The sequence below is a fragment of the Lycium barbarum genome, chromosome 10 (assembly GCF_019175385.1).
Source record: "Lycium barbarum isolate Lr01 chromosome 10, ASM1917538v2, whole genome shotgun sequence".
Classification (NCBI taxonomy): Eukaryota; Viridiplantae; Streptophyta; class Magnoliopsida; order Solanales; family Solanaceae; genus Lycium; species Lycium barbarum.
In genome coordinates, this window is record NC_083346.1 from 99,414,202 (window position 1) to 99,428,749 (window position 14,548).

Sequence of the window (14,548 nt, forward strand, 5' to 3'; positions counted from 1 at the left end):
TCATTATCATTTGCGGTTAAACAATTGCTGATAAATCTTGTGGCTTTTAGCAGTAATTTAATTAAACTGACGGACCATAAAAGTGAACGCTAAAAGGGAAAAATTAATACATTTATTATAGGCATTATAATTGCCACCAGCCCACAACTAATTGTAGCTAATGATTGAGACTTTTAGCAGCATCTTAATTAAATTTACTAGCCAGAAATTAAAATGGACATTAAAAAGCCATAACTAGATATTTTGGGATAGGATTTAGCAGCCATCATAATTGTAGCTACACATTTGCCCATTAAAACAAGTGATTCTAGCGGCAATAAAATTTACCTTTATCAGCATTGTGCTGAATGACCGCAAAAGGCTTTAGCGACGCCAAAGTATAGTGTTATAGACCAAATAGGCGAGCCCAACCCAAAAAACTAGCCTGATAGACGGGAGAGCCCATTTAGCCTATAAACCCATTAACATTTCTTTCTTTAATCGATGAGGGACAACTGACATATAACAGCCACCCCTGCTTGAGAACCAACGACCTCGTTGGTCACGACTGGCACCCCTCTTGGGTCCAAGCTACCACCCCAAGTCGCGATCCCATGCGTGGCTCTGATACTAATCTTATAAACCAAACATGAAAGCCCTACCCAAAATACTAGTCTGATAGGTAGGAGAGTGCATTTAGCCTATAAACCCATTACCATTTGTTTCTTTAACCCAAGAGGACAATTGGCACATAACATACAGTGTTTAAATCTTTGTTTTAATCTAACTTTATATGCATAATTTTTTTTTACACTTTCAAATATAATAATCTATCACTTTCAAAAGCAAACAAATTAAATTTTTCTAATTCTAGATGAAATTATTAAGGGAAAAGGGTAAAAGTTACTGTCGGACTATTCAAAATAGGATAACTTCCCTGCATTTCATTTTTGCTACAAAAATGTCCTCTTTGTCAGTAATTTAGCAAAAAGATGTGTTTTCCACTAGCCACGTAACTTAAAAATACCATCCCATTAATGGTCACTCCAGAGCAAGAAAAAAAGTCAATTTCTCCCTTGAATTGCTCCAAGTGGGACAATTATATTTGTGCAAATTCCACACTTCCAACCATCAGTACGCGTATTTTGAAGTGCTGTGGAATTTTGAAGAGCGGCCAATCGGTACCTAGTCGAATCGAAATCGCTTTTAAGGCATGCGACACAGTGTTTAATTAGATAAGTTACTGTTTTTCTTTCAATTCAAGCACCGGTATTGTAACATTTTCCAATATTCACATGTTCATCTATTTTTTTAAAAGAAGTTAAATTTATCCTTCAACTTTTGACCACAATATAATTCAAAATTATGGTGATATTGAAGCTCCCTCAGGCTTCAGATAATATTATACCAAAGGTATAATAAGTTTTTGCATGGATTTCCCTTCAAATGCTCTGGTCTTTAATTTTTGCATCTACAAGTCATTTAATAAAAATATACATACATGCTTTGCTAGTCATAAGTTCTGTAACATTTATCTTAAAAAAATTGAACTTTTGCTTTGCTCGGCATGAGTTCTGTAAGAATTAAGTTCGCTCGGCACAAGTCTTGTTTTTATGGAGTTCGAAAGTTTTTGCCTTGTCCGATATAATTTGTGTGATATAATCTTGTCGAGCGAAATTTAAAATTAGAGTCAATCCCACTTTATCCCTAACATTTAAAGGTTGGAAAACAACACACCCTTCACATATTGAATGAGAACGATAACCCCTAATCAAATATTTTTCGGTGAGAATTTTTTGATTTTGAGTAAAGATTTTTTTTTTCTTTCTAAAATTAAAATACAAAAATAGATAACTCTTATTATTGTCCCATTCACCTATTCCATTGAAAATAATGTACTTCGTTTAAGATATTAATAAATTTCAAGCTATTTGGCATTCGTTTTATCAATAATTATTCATTCCATTTGTTAATAACAAATTTTGTATCAATAATTTTTCTTCCCTAATTTTAATTGGTTGGATACGATTGGTGTTCGAAGGTTAGAGTTTTTGAAAAAAAGATGTGAACTAATAAATTTTGAAAAATTGTTCATTTTTTCTTCAAGAGCTTCGGACTCGGTTTTTGAAATATTTCAAAAACTCACAAACTAGAGTTATGCATTTCTTTCCATAAATAGGAAAAACTTTTGCGGTGCTTTTTTCCTCTTAACCAAACGCCATTAAAATAAAGTCTTTCCGTTTTTGCAACAATTGAATAACTTTTCTTCAATGAAATTTGGTTGATAAATGGCTATAGGAATGTGAAAATGGTAGTGATGTCTCGAAGTGTTTTAGTTGTTGATAAGGACCTCAAAAGGGTTGGAACATTTAGACCTACATTGCGGTAAGTGACATGAGAGAATTCATAGGTGACCCAAAGATTATGTTAGAGGGGGAAAGCAGGTAGACCGTTGATATGCAAGTAAAACTCAAAGTTTTAATGAGCATGCAGATAAAATGAATACCGTATTGCTTGAAATTATTAATATTCTAAAAGAAGTACATAATTTTCAACGGAATAGGAGAACGAGACAATAATAGGAGTTATATTTTTTGTATTTTAGTTTTAGAAATAAAAAAAAATCTTTACTCAAAAAAAGAAAATTCTCACCAAAAAATATTTGATAAGGGGTGTATCATTCTCATTTAATATGTAGAGGGGGTATTATTTTCCAATCCTTAAATATTAGGGAGATAAAGTAGGATTAACTCTTAAAATTATCCAACGAAAAGTGATGAAAGGCAAAAATTAAAGACCACCTCAAAATAATGGCATTTGGGCAAATGACCAAAGCTATAACGAAGAACTAAGTAGGCATTTGACTATGAAAATCAAATATTTTTCACTGTATTTTAGAGTTGGAGTTGAAGTTGTAGTTATGTTTAATTATAGTTTTTGCAAAAAATATTTGGTTGTTTGAATGTATTGAAGGTGAAAAAAAGTGACTTTTTTTTTTTTTTTGGTGTTTTTTAAATTTCAAATATAACTTCAAGTTGTAATTGAAATTTTCATGGCTAAACATTAATTTCCAAATAAAGTGGAAATGTTTTCCCAAAAAAAAAATCATGGCCAATCAGGCCCTAAGTTGCTTAATTTAATCATATTCCCCCAAAAAACGAGTAGAAAAAAATACTCCTCTTTAACAAGTCTTTTGATTCCCCTTTTTCAAGTTGCAGAGAAGTAATTATTCCACTGTAATAATTGGAATACGTCTCAAAGTGCGAGCCTCTGTAATTTGGATCTGTAGCCACTGTACGATTCGCATTAAATAATGTATAAACAAGTTAAATAAGTACTCTATTTGTTCCAATTTATGTGACACTTTTTGAATTTCAAGTGTCAAACAAGTATTTTTTTCTGTAATTTTTTCATATGCTTTCTATCCTAGTTTATATGATACTTTTCGCTTTTCGAGAGTCAATTCGACTAAATTTTAAAGTTAAATTGAATTAGATTAGCTTAATATTTAAGATTATAATAATATATTTGAAAATTGAAGATTATAATAATATATTTGAAATATACACGAAAAGTAATACTCCCTCCGGATTAAAAAAAGTGTCCACTTGGCCTTTTTTTTTCTTGGATCAAAAAGAGTGTCCACTTATCAAATCAAGAAAAAATTAACCTTGTTTTTTCATATTTGCCCCTATTAAGTGTTATGTGATCAAATTTTAATACTTATTTAATTAGGTACAGTTTAATCAAATTACTTAATTTTTATCTGGGAAATAGTATTTTCTTAAGGGGTGTGCAAATGACTGAGTGAACACTCTTTTTGATCCGGAGGGAGTATAAGCTACAACTTTTCTCATATCAATTTGGTAAAAAAATACATCTCAGATGTTGGTCAAAATTCATGCAATTTGAATCTCGAAAAGCAAAAAATATCACATAAATTAGATAAAAAAAGTACTTTTTATGTAATTTTCTAGTGAGTAAATTTTATCTCAAAAACCTCAAAAATTTCATGTCTCAATTAAGTCAAAGTACAACAATTTGACTCTCGATCCTGCAACATAAAGTGACACATATAGAATTAACGAAAAAAACTCAAATATGTCATCGAACTAGCAGAAATGGTCATGTATGTCATTCGTCAATAGTTTGACTTATTTATACCATCGCCGTTACAAAATGGGTCAGATTTTTAATTGATTTGGTATTAAAAATTGGGCTGATTTAATTAAATAACATGGACCTCTAATTAGAGGTTACGTGTCATATATGATATTATAAAATCGATGTTAATAAAAAATGGCATGAATGAACCATTTGGTAACAGCGATGACATGGATGAGCCATTTTGTAAAGACAATAGCACAAATGAGCCAAACTATTAACGAGTGTCATAAATGAGTCATTTCTTTTAATTTGACGACATATTTAAGCCTTTTTACTTCAAATTAATGGGTTTTCCATTGACTGAGGAGAACTCACGCACGCAAGCAATACACCCCCTCTCTTGGTTCTCTCTCAAAATTTATTATTTTATTAATTACTCCATTTGTCCCAAAAGTGTTTTGCTTTACTTTTTTATCTGTCAAAAAAGAATATCTCTATGTATATTTAGTAATTTTTTTAATTTCAACATTCTAATAAGTTTAAGACGATAAAATTTAAAAGAGTACACACATTTCTAATTTAAGACCACAAAATTGTACTCTTTCTGTTCACTTTTACTTATCACTATTCCAAAAATAGATTTTTATTTTTACTTGTCATTTTTCGCATATCAAGATAAGATAACTTTTTTCTTTCTGTTTTACTCATAGTATTAAATAATCACTTCAAATTATTTTTTTAAATCTAAAAAAATATGCACCAATTAATATGAATAAATTGATAAATTATGCACTTTATTTATTATTTTGCATGAAAAATCTAAAGTGGGCCGAGGGAGTATATTCTATTTCTCTCCGTTACTAATAGAACTTAAATTTGGGGGCAGTAAAAACATACCTCTGTTTTAACAATTCTTTAGATTTCCTTTTTGCAAGTTTGAGAGAAGCAATTATTCCCCTGTAATAATGAGAATACCTCTCAATTTGCGAGCCTCTGTTATTGGATCTGTAAAGACCGCACTAATTCGCATTAAACAATGTATGTATAAACATATTTAAATAATTAGTTTCCCCATTAATACAGAACACACACTCTCTCTCTCTAAACGTCAATGGCGAATCAAAATTGCTCTGTATAGCCCCCTCTGCAACTGTCAAACCTATACGTACATATAACGGAATTACATACTCACACTCACACATTGTTGCTCAACTGGTACATCAACCATCCTAATCATTAGTTTTATAATTCAATTGTGAATTCCATTATTTAGAGTTGATGAGCTGAAAACATGTGCTTAACCATATATTGTAATGTGTATGTTACTAATTGTTATATATGTGTTACATGATTTGAATTAAACCGCATAGGGCTAGATTCCTCTCTGATTTAGTTAGTGATCGACTTTATATAATGTGATTTAATTTGGATCTGATCTGTGTTTGACATTTTCTTACCTCTCAAGCTGGAAATTTGGAATTTTTTTTCTTCATTCATATTTTCTTGATCTTAGGTGGATTTTGTGTTTTTGATCTGTATTGAGACCTGCTTGGATTATCGAAATATGAATTGTGATTAGTATCTGTTTTTTATTTTTAAATAGAGACTAGGCACGGATTTTGAGAAATAGATAGAGAATTTTGGACCTTGTAGTGTGTGTAATGTATTAAAATTTACTTTGAATCTTGTGGTTATAAACTTGAATGTTTGAATTGTCAGCTTACTAAATATAGAAAAATACATTTTTTTTGGAACATAACAAAAAGGAAAGTAAGACACTTTAATTGGAACGAAGGGGTACCTTCTAGAAATGCTGAAAGTTGGAATAAGAATTGTGATTCCTTTCTGCTGTTTGTTTTTGTGTCTAATTTCGTTATCTTAGTTAGAAATTTTGTGTTATGATCTGTGTTTGAGGTCCTTTTCTACTGGAATTGTTGAAAATTTGAATAACAATTATGCTTAAGGTGTATCTTTCTGTTTTTTTTTTTTTTTTGGTTGATTTTGGATTTGGTGTTTTTTGCAGGTTGATTTGTTGGTGTAGTTGCTAGATTTGGATAATTTTGTTTTTGAGGATATAGCTAGAGTTGATTCGAAATTGGCATTTTCTAGTGCAGTTGTGTTTTGGGGGACTTTTCAAGTATCGAGGACTGGTAATGATGCCTTATTCGTTACCTTCGTGGAGGAGTTATAGTTGATCTGAACTTTTTTGTTCTAATTTCGGATTGGAGACTTACAGGATTGAGATTGTGATCTTGATTATCTGCTTGGCTTGGTATAATTTTGGAATTCCATTCTCTTAAGGAAGTTAAGTAGAGTTCTAACCATTCCTAGTTGAAGTTGTTTGAATTTTTTGTGATATATATGGGAGATGATATCTGATGACAGCGTATAGTTTTCATAGTTCTTGGACGTTCAGGTTGAAGCAAATAAGCTAGCACATTGTGATCTTCTAGATTTGAATTTTGTAGAGGTTACATAAATCGGAGATGAAAAGCCCTTTGCTTAACAAATTATCAAAAAAGTTCGGGTCTAGACAGTCATTCAACTGGTTACTCTTATGTCTTGTTAGTGTCTTGGTGGTGATAGCATTGCTAGGATCATCTTCAAGTGCCTTTAACTCGGTCACTTCCTCTGTGAAGTCTGATATTTATACAAATTATAGAAAGCTAAAGGAGCAAGCAAGAAGCGATTATTTAGAGCTAAAAAGCCTTTCCGTGGGCGAAAATCAGATAAAGGAAGTTGGTCTTTGTGGTAAGGAAAGAGAAAATTATGTGCCTTGCTATAATGTGTCTGCAAATATTCTTGCTGGGTTTAAAGATGGGGAGGAGTTAGATCGGCATTGTGAATTATCACGAGAAGATCAACATTGTCTGATTCGTCCTCCTAAGGACTATAAGATTCCTTTGTCTTGGCCAGCAGGCAGAGATGTTATATGGAGTGGAAATGTGAAGCTAACCAAAGATCAGTTCCTTTCTTCTGGAAGCATTATGAAACGGTAAATTAAAATTAAATGAAATGATCTTGCTGATGATTTTAAACATCTCAAATTGGTGTGCTACATGCTAGAAGGATGAAGTTCTGCATTTTAAGTTTCCGAGCTCTTCTGGATTAATTCATTTGTAGGAATAATCTTGAAGTCTGTATGTGAGGTGACATATTTCCCTCTACGGCTTTACCTTATTATGACTATTCTTTTGTCCAGGCTAATGTTACTAGAAGAGAATCAAATTGCTTTCCATTCTCAAGATGGGATGATGGTTGATGATGTCAAAGATTACTCTCATCAAATCGCAGAGATGATTGGGCTGGGAAGTGATACAGAATTCCGTCAAGCTGGTGTAAGTAAATATTTTAGTCATCTTTCCATAAGCTACTTGTTTGGCCCATTGCTGGTTTCCGAAGAATAGACGCTTCTGGTATGCTACCGGTTTCATAACGTTGGAACTGTGATGCAGAACCATAATTCTACTTCAGAATATAAGTTTTTTATTTACTGAATAACAGGTGCGTACTGTACTAGATATTGGTTGTGGCTTTGGTAGCTTCGGTGCCCACCTACTCTCGTTGAACTTGATGGCTCTTTGTGTGGCAGCTTATGGGTCATCTGGTAGCCAAGTTCAGGTAGCACTCGAGAGAGGACTTCCTGCAGTCATCGGAAACTTTGTTTCGAAACAGCTACCATTTCCATCATTGTCTTATGACATGGTTCATTGTGCTCAGTGTGGAATCATTTGGGACAGCAAAGGTATTGCCATTGCTATTCAGGAACTATCTTTCCCATGCTTATTTCTCATTATCGTTTTGTGTGACCTGCCAGATTTGCCACCAGTAGTTTATGAAGATTTTGTTGCATTAAGTATTTCTCAATGTACCTAATTTGATATTTACTTCATTTTACTAGTCTATTTCATGCTGTGGGAGTAGAGATACCTTACAACTAGTAATCCATGGTATCTCCTAAACTAACAACGAACATCCTCCACAGTCCAGAACATCTTCTGCAAAATAAAATAAATCTTGATACGACCAATCTTGCTAGAACTTTTTGGAAATCGTGCTGATAAATTATTAGTTCTGATTTTAAAATCCGGACCCCCGCCCTGTCTCACCTAAGTGTAACTGCGACTAGTTTCTGCCCTGGAAGTGAAGACAGTCTTTTGCCAGGGATGATTGTTTTTTATTGCTAAGCTAAATAGATCATGATATTTAGACACCTTCTTCTTTTTCTGATAGTAACACGTTCTAGTTTTTGTGGTTTACTTTGTTTCTTTGTTGGATCTCTCAACGACAATCAGCATGGTAAGTGACCTTCTGTGGATTTATACCCGAACAAGTCTGTAATGGCATGAAACTAATAATGATTTTACTGAACAGATGGGCTGTTTCTTATTGAAATTGACCGTGTACTCAAGCCTGGAGGTTATTTTGTTTTAACCTCACCCACAACCCAGCAGCAGGGTAGTTCTATTAGTGCAAAGAAGGGAAGCATGTCTACTCCTTTGGAAGAGTTCACTAAGAAGCTCTGTTGGTCTCTATTGGAACAGCAAGAAGAAACTTTCATCTGGCAGAAGACAGTTGATTCCCAGTGCTATACATCTGGGTAAGACTAACGAAAAAGCCAATGTCATGTATTTCCTCTACATTCTGTTTATCATATCCTTGAACCTGCTTTTGGTTTCACATTATTCAGTTGATAAAACTAAAATCTGACTAATAATTTTCATCTAAATGAAAGTTCCAATCGACTGCTGAGTATTGGACTCAGGAAGATGATTAGATTATGTTTTTGAGTTTAGTAAAGTTTTTTTTGAAGGTGTACTTGGATTTTGTACATTTGCACGGTCAACTTTGAGATAATTCACATTTTGTGCACCTGCTTATTACTTTTAAAAGCCCTGCTTCTACCCCTCCCACTCCCCACGGAAAAGCAACAAAAAGGAAGCTCCTCCCTTCGTGCTCAGACTTTGATGTAGATGTCTTCCATTTCTGCTCTCTTTTTCAAGTTATAGTTTTCCTTTTTATGTTGTCTTCTTTCTACCACCTGACCTTCTCTAATTGGGTTTTGTTTTTTCAATGTAGCAAGAAGGGTACTATACCAATTTGCAGAGGACAGGATATGCAACTCTACTACCAGCCACTTGCACATTGTATATCTGGAACAGGCAGTGACCGATGGGTCCCAATTCATAGCAGATCTGATTCTATGAACTCAACTGAGCTCAAAGTTCATGGCAAGTTTATTTGAATAACATTGGTTTGTTCAACTTTACCATCATTCTCTAATTTCCTGCCATTTTGGCTCTTTATTGTTAACATGCAATCATTGCCTGTGTTTTGTTTTATGCCAGGAGTTCATCCCGACAATTTCTTTGAAGATTCAGAATTCTGGAAATCAACTGTGAGAAACTATTGGTCTTTGCTGTCACCCTTGATTTTCTCTGACCATCCAAAAAGGCCCGGTGATGATGATCCATTGCCTCCATATAATATGGTGCGGAATGTATTGGACATGAATGCTCATTATGGGGGTTTAAATGTCGCATTGTTGGAGGCAAGAAAATCAGTTTGGGTGATGAATGTTGTGCCTCTTGGGGTGCATAATACACTTCCCCTCATACTTGATCGAGGCTTTGCTGGCATTCTGCATAACTGGTAAGACATCATGTTTTAGACTCACCAAGATCTATCTGAAGTTGTGATTCAGCTATTATTTTGCAGATTATTTTAGTGAAGAAAATCACAGAAGTGTGTTAGTTAAGTAGCAACAATGTATTTCTCGTTACGTATGTGATCATAAATCACCTAAATGACTTTACAGTTAGTGGATTTGAGATGGCATTATTTAATACGTTGGATCCTATTTGTTAGCAGCTGTGACATCCTCTTGATGGTGGGCAATAAAATTTCTCTATAATTTACAATAAAGTGTTTTCTTGTTATAAAGTGTTTTCTTGTTCTTTTACATGTTATGATCTTTGTTTGCATGTGGCATGGATTATTGTCTGTTCAGTTTTCTTGCATCTGTTTCCCTTTCGATTGATGACCGATTGGAACTGCTGGATCTTGCTGTAACTGCTGACACAAAACCTATTAGAATGATCTTAAAATTATCAAATGACCCTAATGCTGTAATTTACAATTAAGCATCTCCAAAATTAATGTGTGGTTTTGAAGACTTCTATACATTGTATAGTTTGTATTGTGATTGTACCCTTTTCTGAGGCTTCCATAAAGTAATGCTTGTTTGTTCAATGAGGAGAAGTTGAAGATACAGGAAAACCGGAGTAATAAACAACATAAGAAGCTTGACCTTACCCGCAATAAGATGTTTATCGTTGATTTTGAGTCACGTTTTTCCCTTGGTATTGGATACAGTAATATGAGTAGTACAACAGCTTTTTATGTTAAAGATTGTTTGAAGAATTTTGTTTGAGGCTGATATCCAATGTTCTTAATATTGGGCCAGGTGTGAACCCTTTCCTACATATCCACGAACATATGATTTGCTCCATGGTAATGGACTTCTGTCACACCTTGCTTCGCAAGGATGCAGTATAATTGAAGTACTTTTTGATATGGATCGTATCTTACGGCCTGAGGTAATATTGTATTTGAAGTCTGCACTTTTAAATTATCTTTTACATAAGCTTGCTTTTCTTAGATATGCTATATGTTAATTTTTTTTTTTTTTTTTTTTTTTTTTTGAGATTTGGGATTCAGGCATAGTTCATTGATTGCTTGATACTCTTGTCTTTCCTGTTCTATTAGACTGAACACCTTCAAAATGTGTCACTCATAATTGCTTGATTACTTGAATTTTCTAACATTTGAATTTGACAGGGATGGATTATTCTGTCTGATAAATTGGGCCCTATAGAGAAAGTGAGGATGTTAGCCACACAACTCCGCTGGGAAGCCAGGGTGATTGACCTCCAGGATGGAAGTGACCAGCGGTTACTCGCATGCCAAAAATTATTTGTGAGAAAGTGATCCATCTTTGAAATGGAATTCACAATTCAGTGATTGGCAGTCCTGTATGTGCGCGCGCGCCCTTTTCCTTTTCTTTTTTCTTTCTACTCCTGCATTTTTTTTCCCTGCAAATGTCATTTTTTATGTAGTTGGACTTATTTTTAACTTGCCAGGCCACAAGCTGCACCACGTCTCAATCTTGACATCTTGTAGAGGGATAATACGGCTGGCCTCAGGTGGAAATATAATTTAAGCTGCAGATTTAAGCAAGATTTGCTGGAGTAGAGACAGCACAGAAAGAAGATTTTTGCCCTTTCAAAAGATTTATGTAGCAATTCATTCAGCATTGTTTTCCTTCTTTTTTTTCAGTTTTAACATGATCTTTTTCAATTTTGTAATTAAGTGGTGCTTTGTAGTGAATAATCACCTTTTCTGAGAGCAAGAGATTTTGTCCCAAAATGTAAGAATCAATTATAAATAGTTTCCCGAGATACACATTGTTTTATAGCTCTAAGAATCAGAATCTACTGGTAATCCTGGATTTGTGACTAACATTTCAGTGTGCATCTTCATTGCTATCTTTCTATGTCTTGGGGGAGTTGCTTGACAATCAGAAATTATCATCTTTGATCATTCACTTAAACTTCTAAGTTCTTGGGTTGACGGTATGAAGCTTCTTTCCCCAAACTGTTCCTCAAGCCAACGGAGAACAACTTTTTGTGCCAATCTCTCCTCTCCTTTTCCCTTTGGAATTATGCACATTCTGCGGATAAGGTCCCAAGTGCAACTACCTAAAGAAAGGAAGCGCGCTATAAGACACTAGCTGGTGTTTACTTGGGCCAATTCCAAGCTCCCAGCTATAGAATTTCAATCATACTCAAGCATCACTCAACTGTTGTTTGTTTGATCAAGTGGATTGATAGAGGAACGGAGCTTTAGCTGAACCAGCAAGTATAGGTTGCAATCATGGGAATGGAACTACAACATGGTGTCATAGCAGTCATGACTCTGTTTTTCTAATTCTCCTCCTATCCCTAGTTGCCATTTTCTCCCCATACCTAGCAAATATATCAGCTAAATCAAAGTGCCCAACCTCTCTAAGTTTTTTGCTCATCACCTCAAACATAACCACACCTTCCTCATTGGAATAATAATGCAAAAACTTGTTATAATCAAACCTAGGCACCTCAACATTTCTGTACAGTAATCTCTCCGCATATTTATTCGCCTCCAACGTCTTCCCTGCCTTAACCAAACCTCCTACAAAAATGGTGTCGAAATTCACAAGAGGATCCGATCCTTTCCTCCCTCTCTTCCCCAAATGCCCTTGTAACAACATAACATACGTATGCATTATCGGCTCACATCCCCTATTTATCATCTCCCTAAACACTCGAGTCGCTTCACTTGCCCTTTTCAACTTCAACAACCCCTTGATCATCCCATGATAAACACTTATCTCAGGCTTCTCTATTCCTTCAACAACCCTATACGCCTCCATAACCCGTCCCCTACTCATAAGCCCATACATTATCGATCCCAATATAAAATTATCGGGTTTAATCCCTCTATTTTGCATTTCTTCAAACACTACATAACTCTCTCCAAGTTTCCCTTTCTTGCACAACCAATTAATCACCAACCTGTAAGTCTCAACCCCTAATTCACTCATCCTATTTACTCTAACCGATTGAAAAATCTTCAACGCTTCAACATACTTATTATTCTTGAAAAGGGTCTCCATCATAATCTCAACAGATGCAATATCAGGTTCAAAACCTTCATCAACCATTAAATTCCAAATCTTTGAACCTTCAATTATATCACCAACATCACAAAAACCATATATCAGCCATTTATAAGTAACCCCATTTGGCTTTATCAAATCTTTCAACTTCACTACAACATGTTCAGCCTCCTCAACAAGTTTAGACCTACAAAGAACCTCAACTACCTTATTCAATACATCCACACTATACACATATCCAAACCCATTCATTAAATGAAAAACTTCAACACATTTCTTCAACTCCCTAGCTAAAGCTAGAGTCTTTACCCCAACTATATAAGTTTTAGGTGTGACCAATTGATATTTTCCAGTTTCTTGAAGGACTTCCCAGAAAAGATCAATGTTTCTTGATTTTCCAATTACATCTAGCATTTTGTTGAAGGTTGTAGGTGTGTGAGTGAACTGAGGTTGGGCTTTGGTAAATTGATAGAATTTGTAAATAGGTCTCCAAGAATAGTGGAATTTATTGCATACTTGAAGGAAAAATTCATGGGTGAGGTCAAAGGATGTTTTTTTAAGGTTGTTGTGGAGTTTTTGGTCAGATGAGTGTTGTTGTTGGTAGAGAATTGTACAGACTCTTAAGAGGTGGGATTCATTTACTGGTTTAATGGGGTTTGGAGATTGGAGTTGAGGTGCAAATTGGATTGTATTGGTGGTTGTTGAGGTTTGGATATGACGATGGGGTGATGGGAGGAATGTGAAAGACTTGAAAATCCTAACTCTTAACATTTGTGTTGGGAAAATTGTGTGAGGTTGCCTCGAATGTTGAATGTTGTTTCTATTGAAGGGAGAACTGAGAAGGGGAAAGAGAGGGGTAAGAAAAATGAGTTTTTTTTTGTGGAAAAAGAAAGTGAAAAGGAGGGGTTAAGTTCACAAATGGCCTTTGATCTTGATTTTTTTGAACTCTGATTAATAATTTTTTTTTTAAATAGTTTTCAAAAAATTCTCTACGCAAAGCTTTCATTGCTCATCGAGCATAAGTGTGAATATAAATTAATTTTGCCTATAAAGTAAAAGTTTAGAATATTTTAAGACAGTAAACTTGTTAAATTGACTGCAAATCCTGCCTTATGGACAAAAGCTAGAATTTATGCTTGATGGGCAACAAAAGTTTTTCCCAATAACTTTTTTCAAATTAAAATTATTTTTAAAGATTTGTTAAGCGGAGGTGGGATTCGTTCACTGGTTTAATGGGGTTTGGAGATTTGAGTTGAGGAACAAATTGGATTGTGTTGGTGGTTTTTGATGTTTGCAGATGTCGATGGGGTAATACAGATAGGAGGAATGTAAAAGACTTGAGAGTTCTAGGTTTTAGCATTTGTGTGTTGGAAAATTACATGTTAAGACCGCCAAGTTTATAGAGCATTTTGGTATTATCAAACCGAAATATGCTTACACGAAATATTTTAAAATTCCGTATAACAGTTTAAAATTCTGTAACTTGGAGAGGTAGAATAATAAAAAGTAAAAATGATAGCAGGTCCTTTATGCAGTTTCTAGTTACCCAATCCAAACTTTTATTTGACGCAGTTTTAGCTTCGGAACGTACTAAACTAATACTTGTTCTGTTCAGTTTTGATTTATGTGTTTAGTTAATATTTGAGAATTAAAAGGATATTTTTAAAAATATTTTGAATTGTTTAATATTGTGACTTATAGTATTTTTCTGTAACTTTTAAATATGTAAATTTTATTTCAAATTAA

General features: G+C 34.2%; 2 protein-coding genes across 6 annotated transcripts; one reads left to right on the forward strand and one right to left on the reverse strand.

Moving 5' to 3' along the window:
* The first annotated feature begins 4,975 nt into the window (after positions 1-4,975).
* Positions 4,976-11,609, forward strand: LOC132613569 (probable methyltransferase PMT4). 5 transcript variants are annotated; one of them, XM_060327633.1, is made up of 10 exons: positions 4,979-5,301; positions 6,110-7,081; positions 7,289-7,424; positions 7,591-7,831; positions 8,461-8,686; positions 9,166-9,317; positions 9,435-9,738; positions 10,553-10,685; positions 10,927-11,120; positions 11,229-11,609. In XM_060327633.1, the coding sequence occupies exons 2-9, from the start codon at positions 6,573-6,575 to the stop codon at positions 11,074-11,076; spliced, it is 1,851 nt and encodes a 616-aa protein (XP_060183616.1). In that variant the 5' UTR covers positions 4,979-5,301; positions 6,110-6,572; the 3' UTR covers positions 11,077-11,120; positions 11,229-11,609. The 5 variants fall into 5 exon arrangements, with proteins under 5 accessions (XP_060183620.1, XP_060183616.1, XP_060183618.1 ...); XM_060327635.1 differs by having other exon boundaries at positions 6,201-7,081; XM_060327636.1 differs by having other exon boundaries at positions 4,980-5,301; positions 6,110-6,236.
* LOC132613570 (putative pentatricopeptide repeat-containing protein At1g26500) lies at positions 11,402-14,083 on the reverse strand. The gene is made up of 2 exons (XM_060327638.1): positions 11,767-14,083; positions 11,402-11,728 (listed from the first exon to the last, which is right to left on the reverse strand). Exon 1 carries the CDS (start codon positions 13,571-13,573, stop codon positions 12,056-12,058), a length of 1,518 nt encoding a protein of 505 aa, XP_060183621.1. The 5' UTR covers positions 13,574-14,083; the 3' UTR covers positions 11,402-11,728; positions 11,767-12,055.
* Positions 14,084-14,548: the final 465 nt, after the last annotated feature.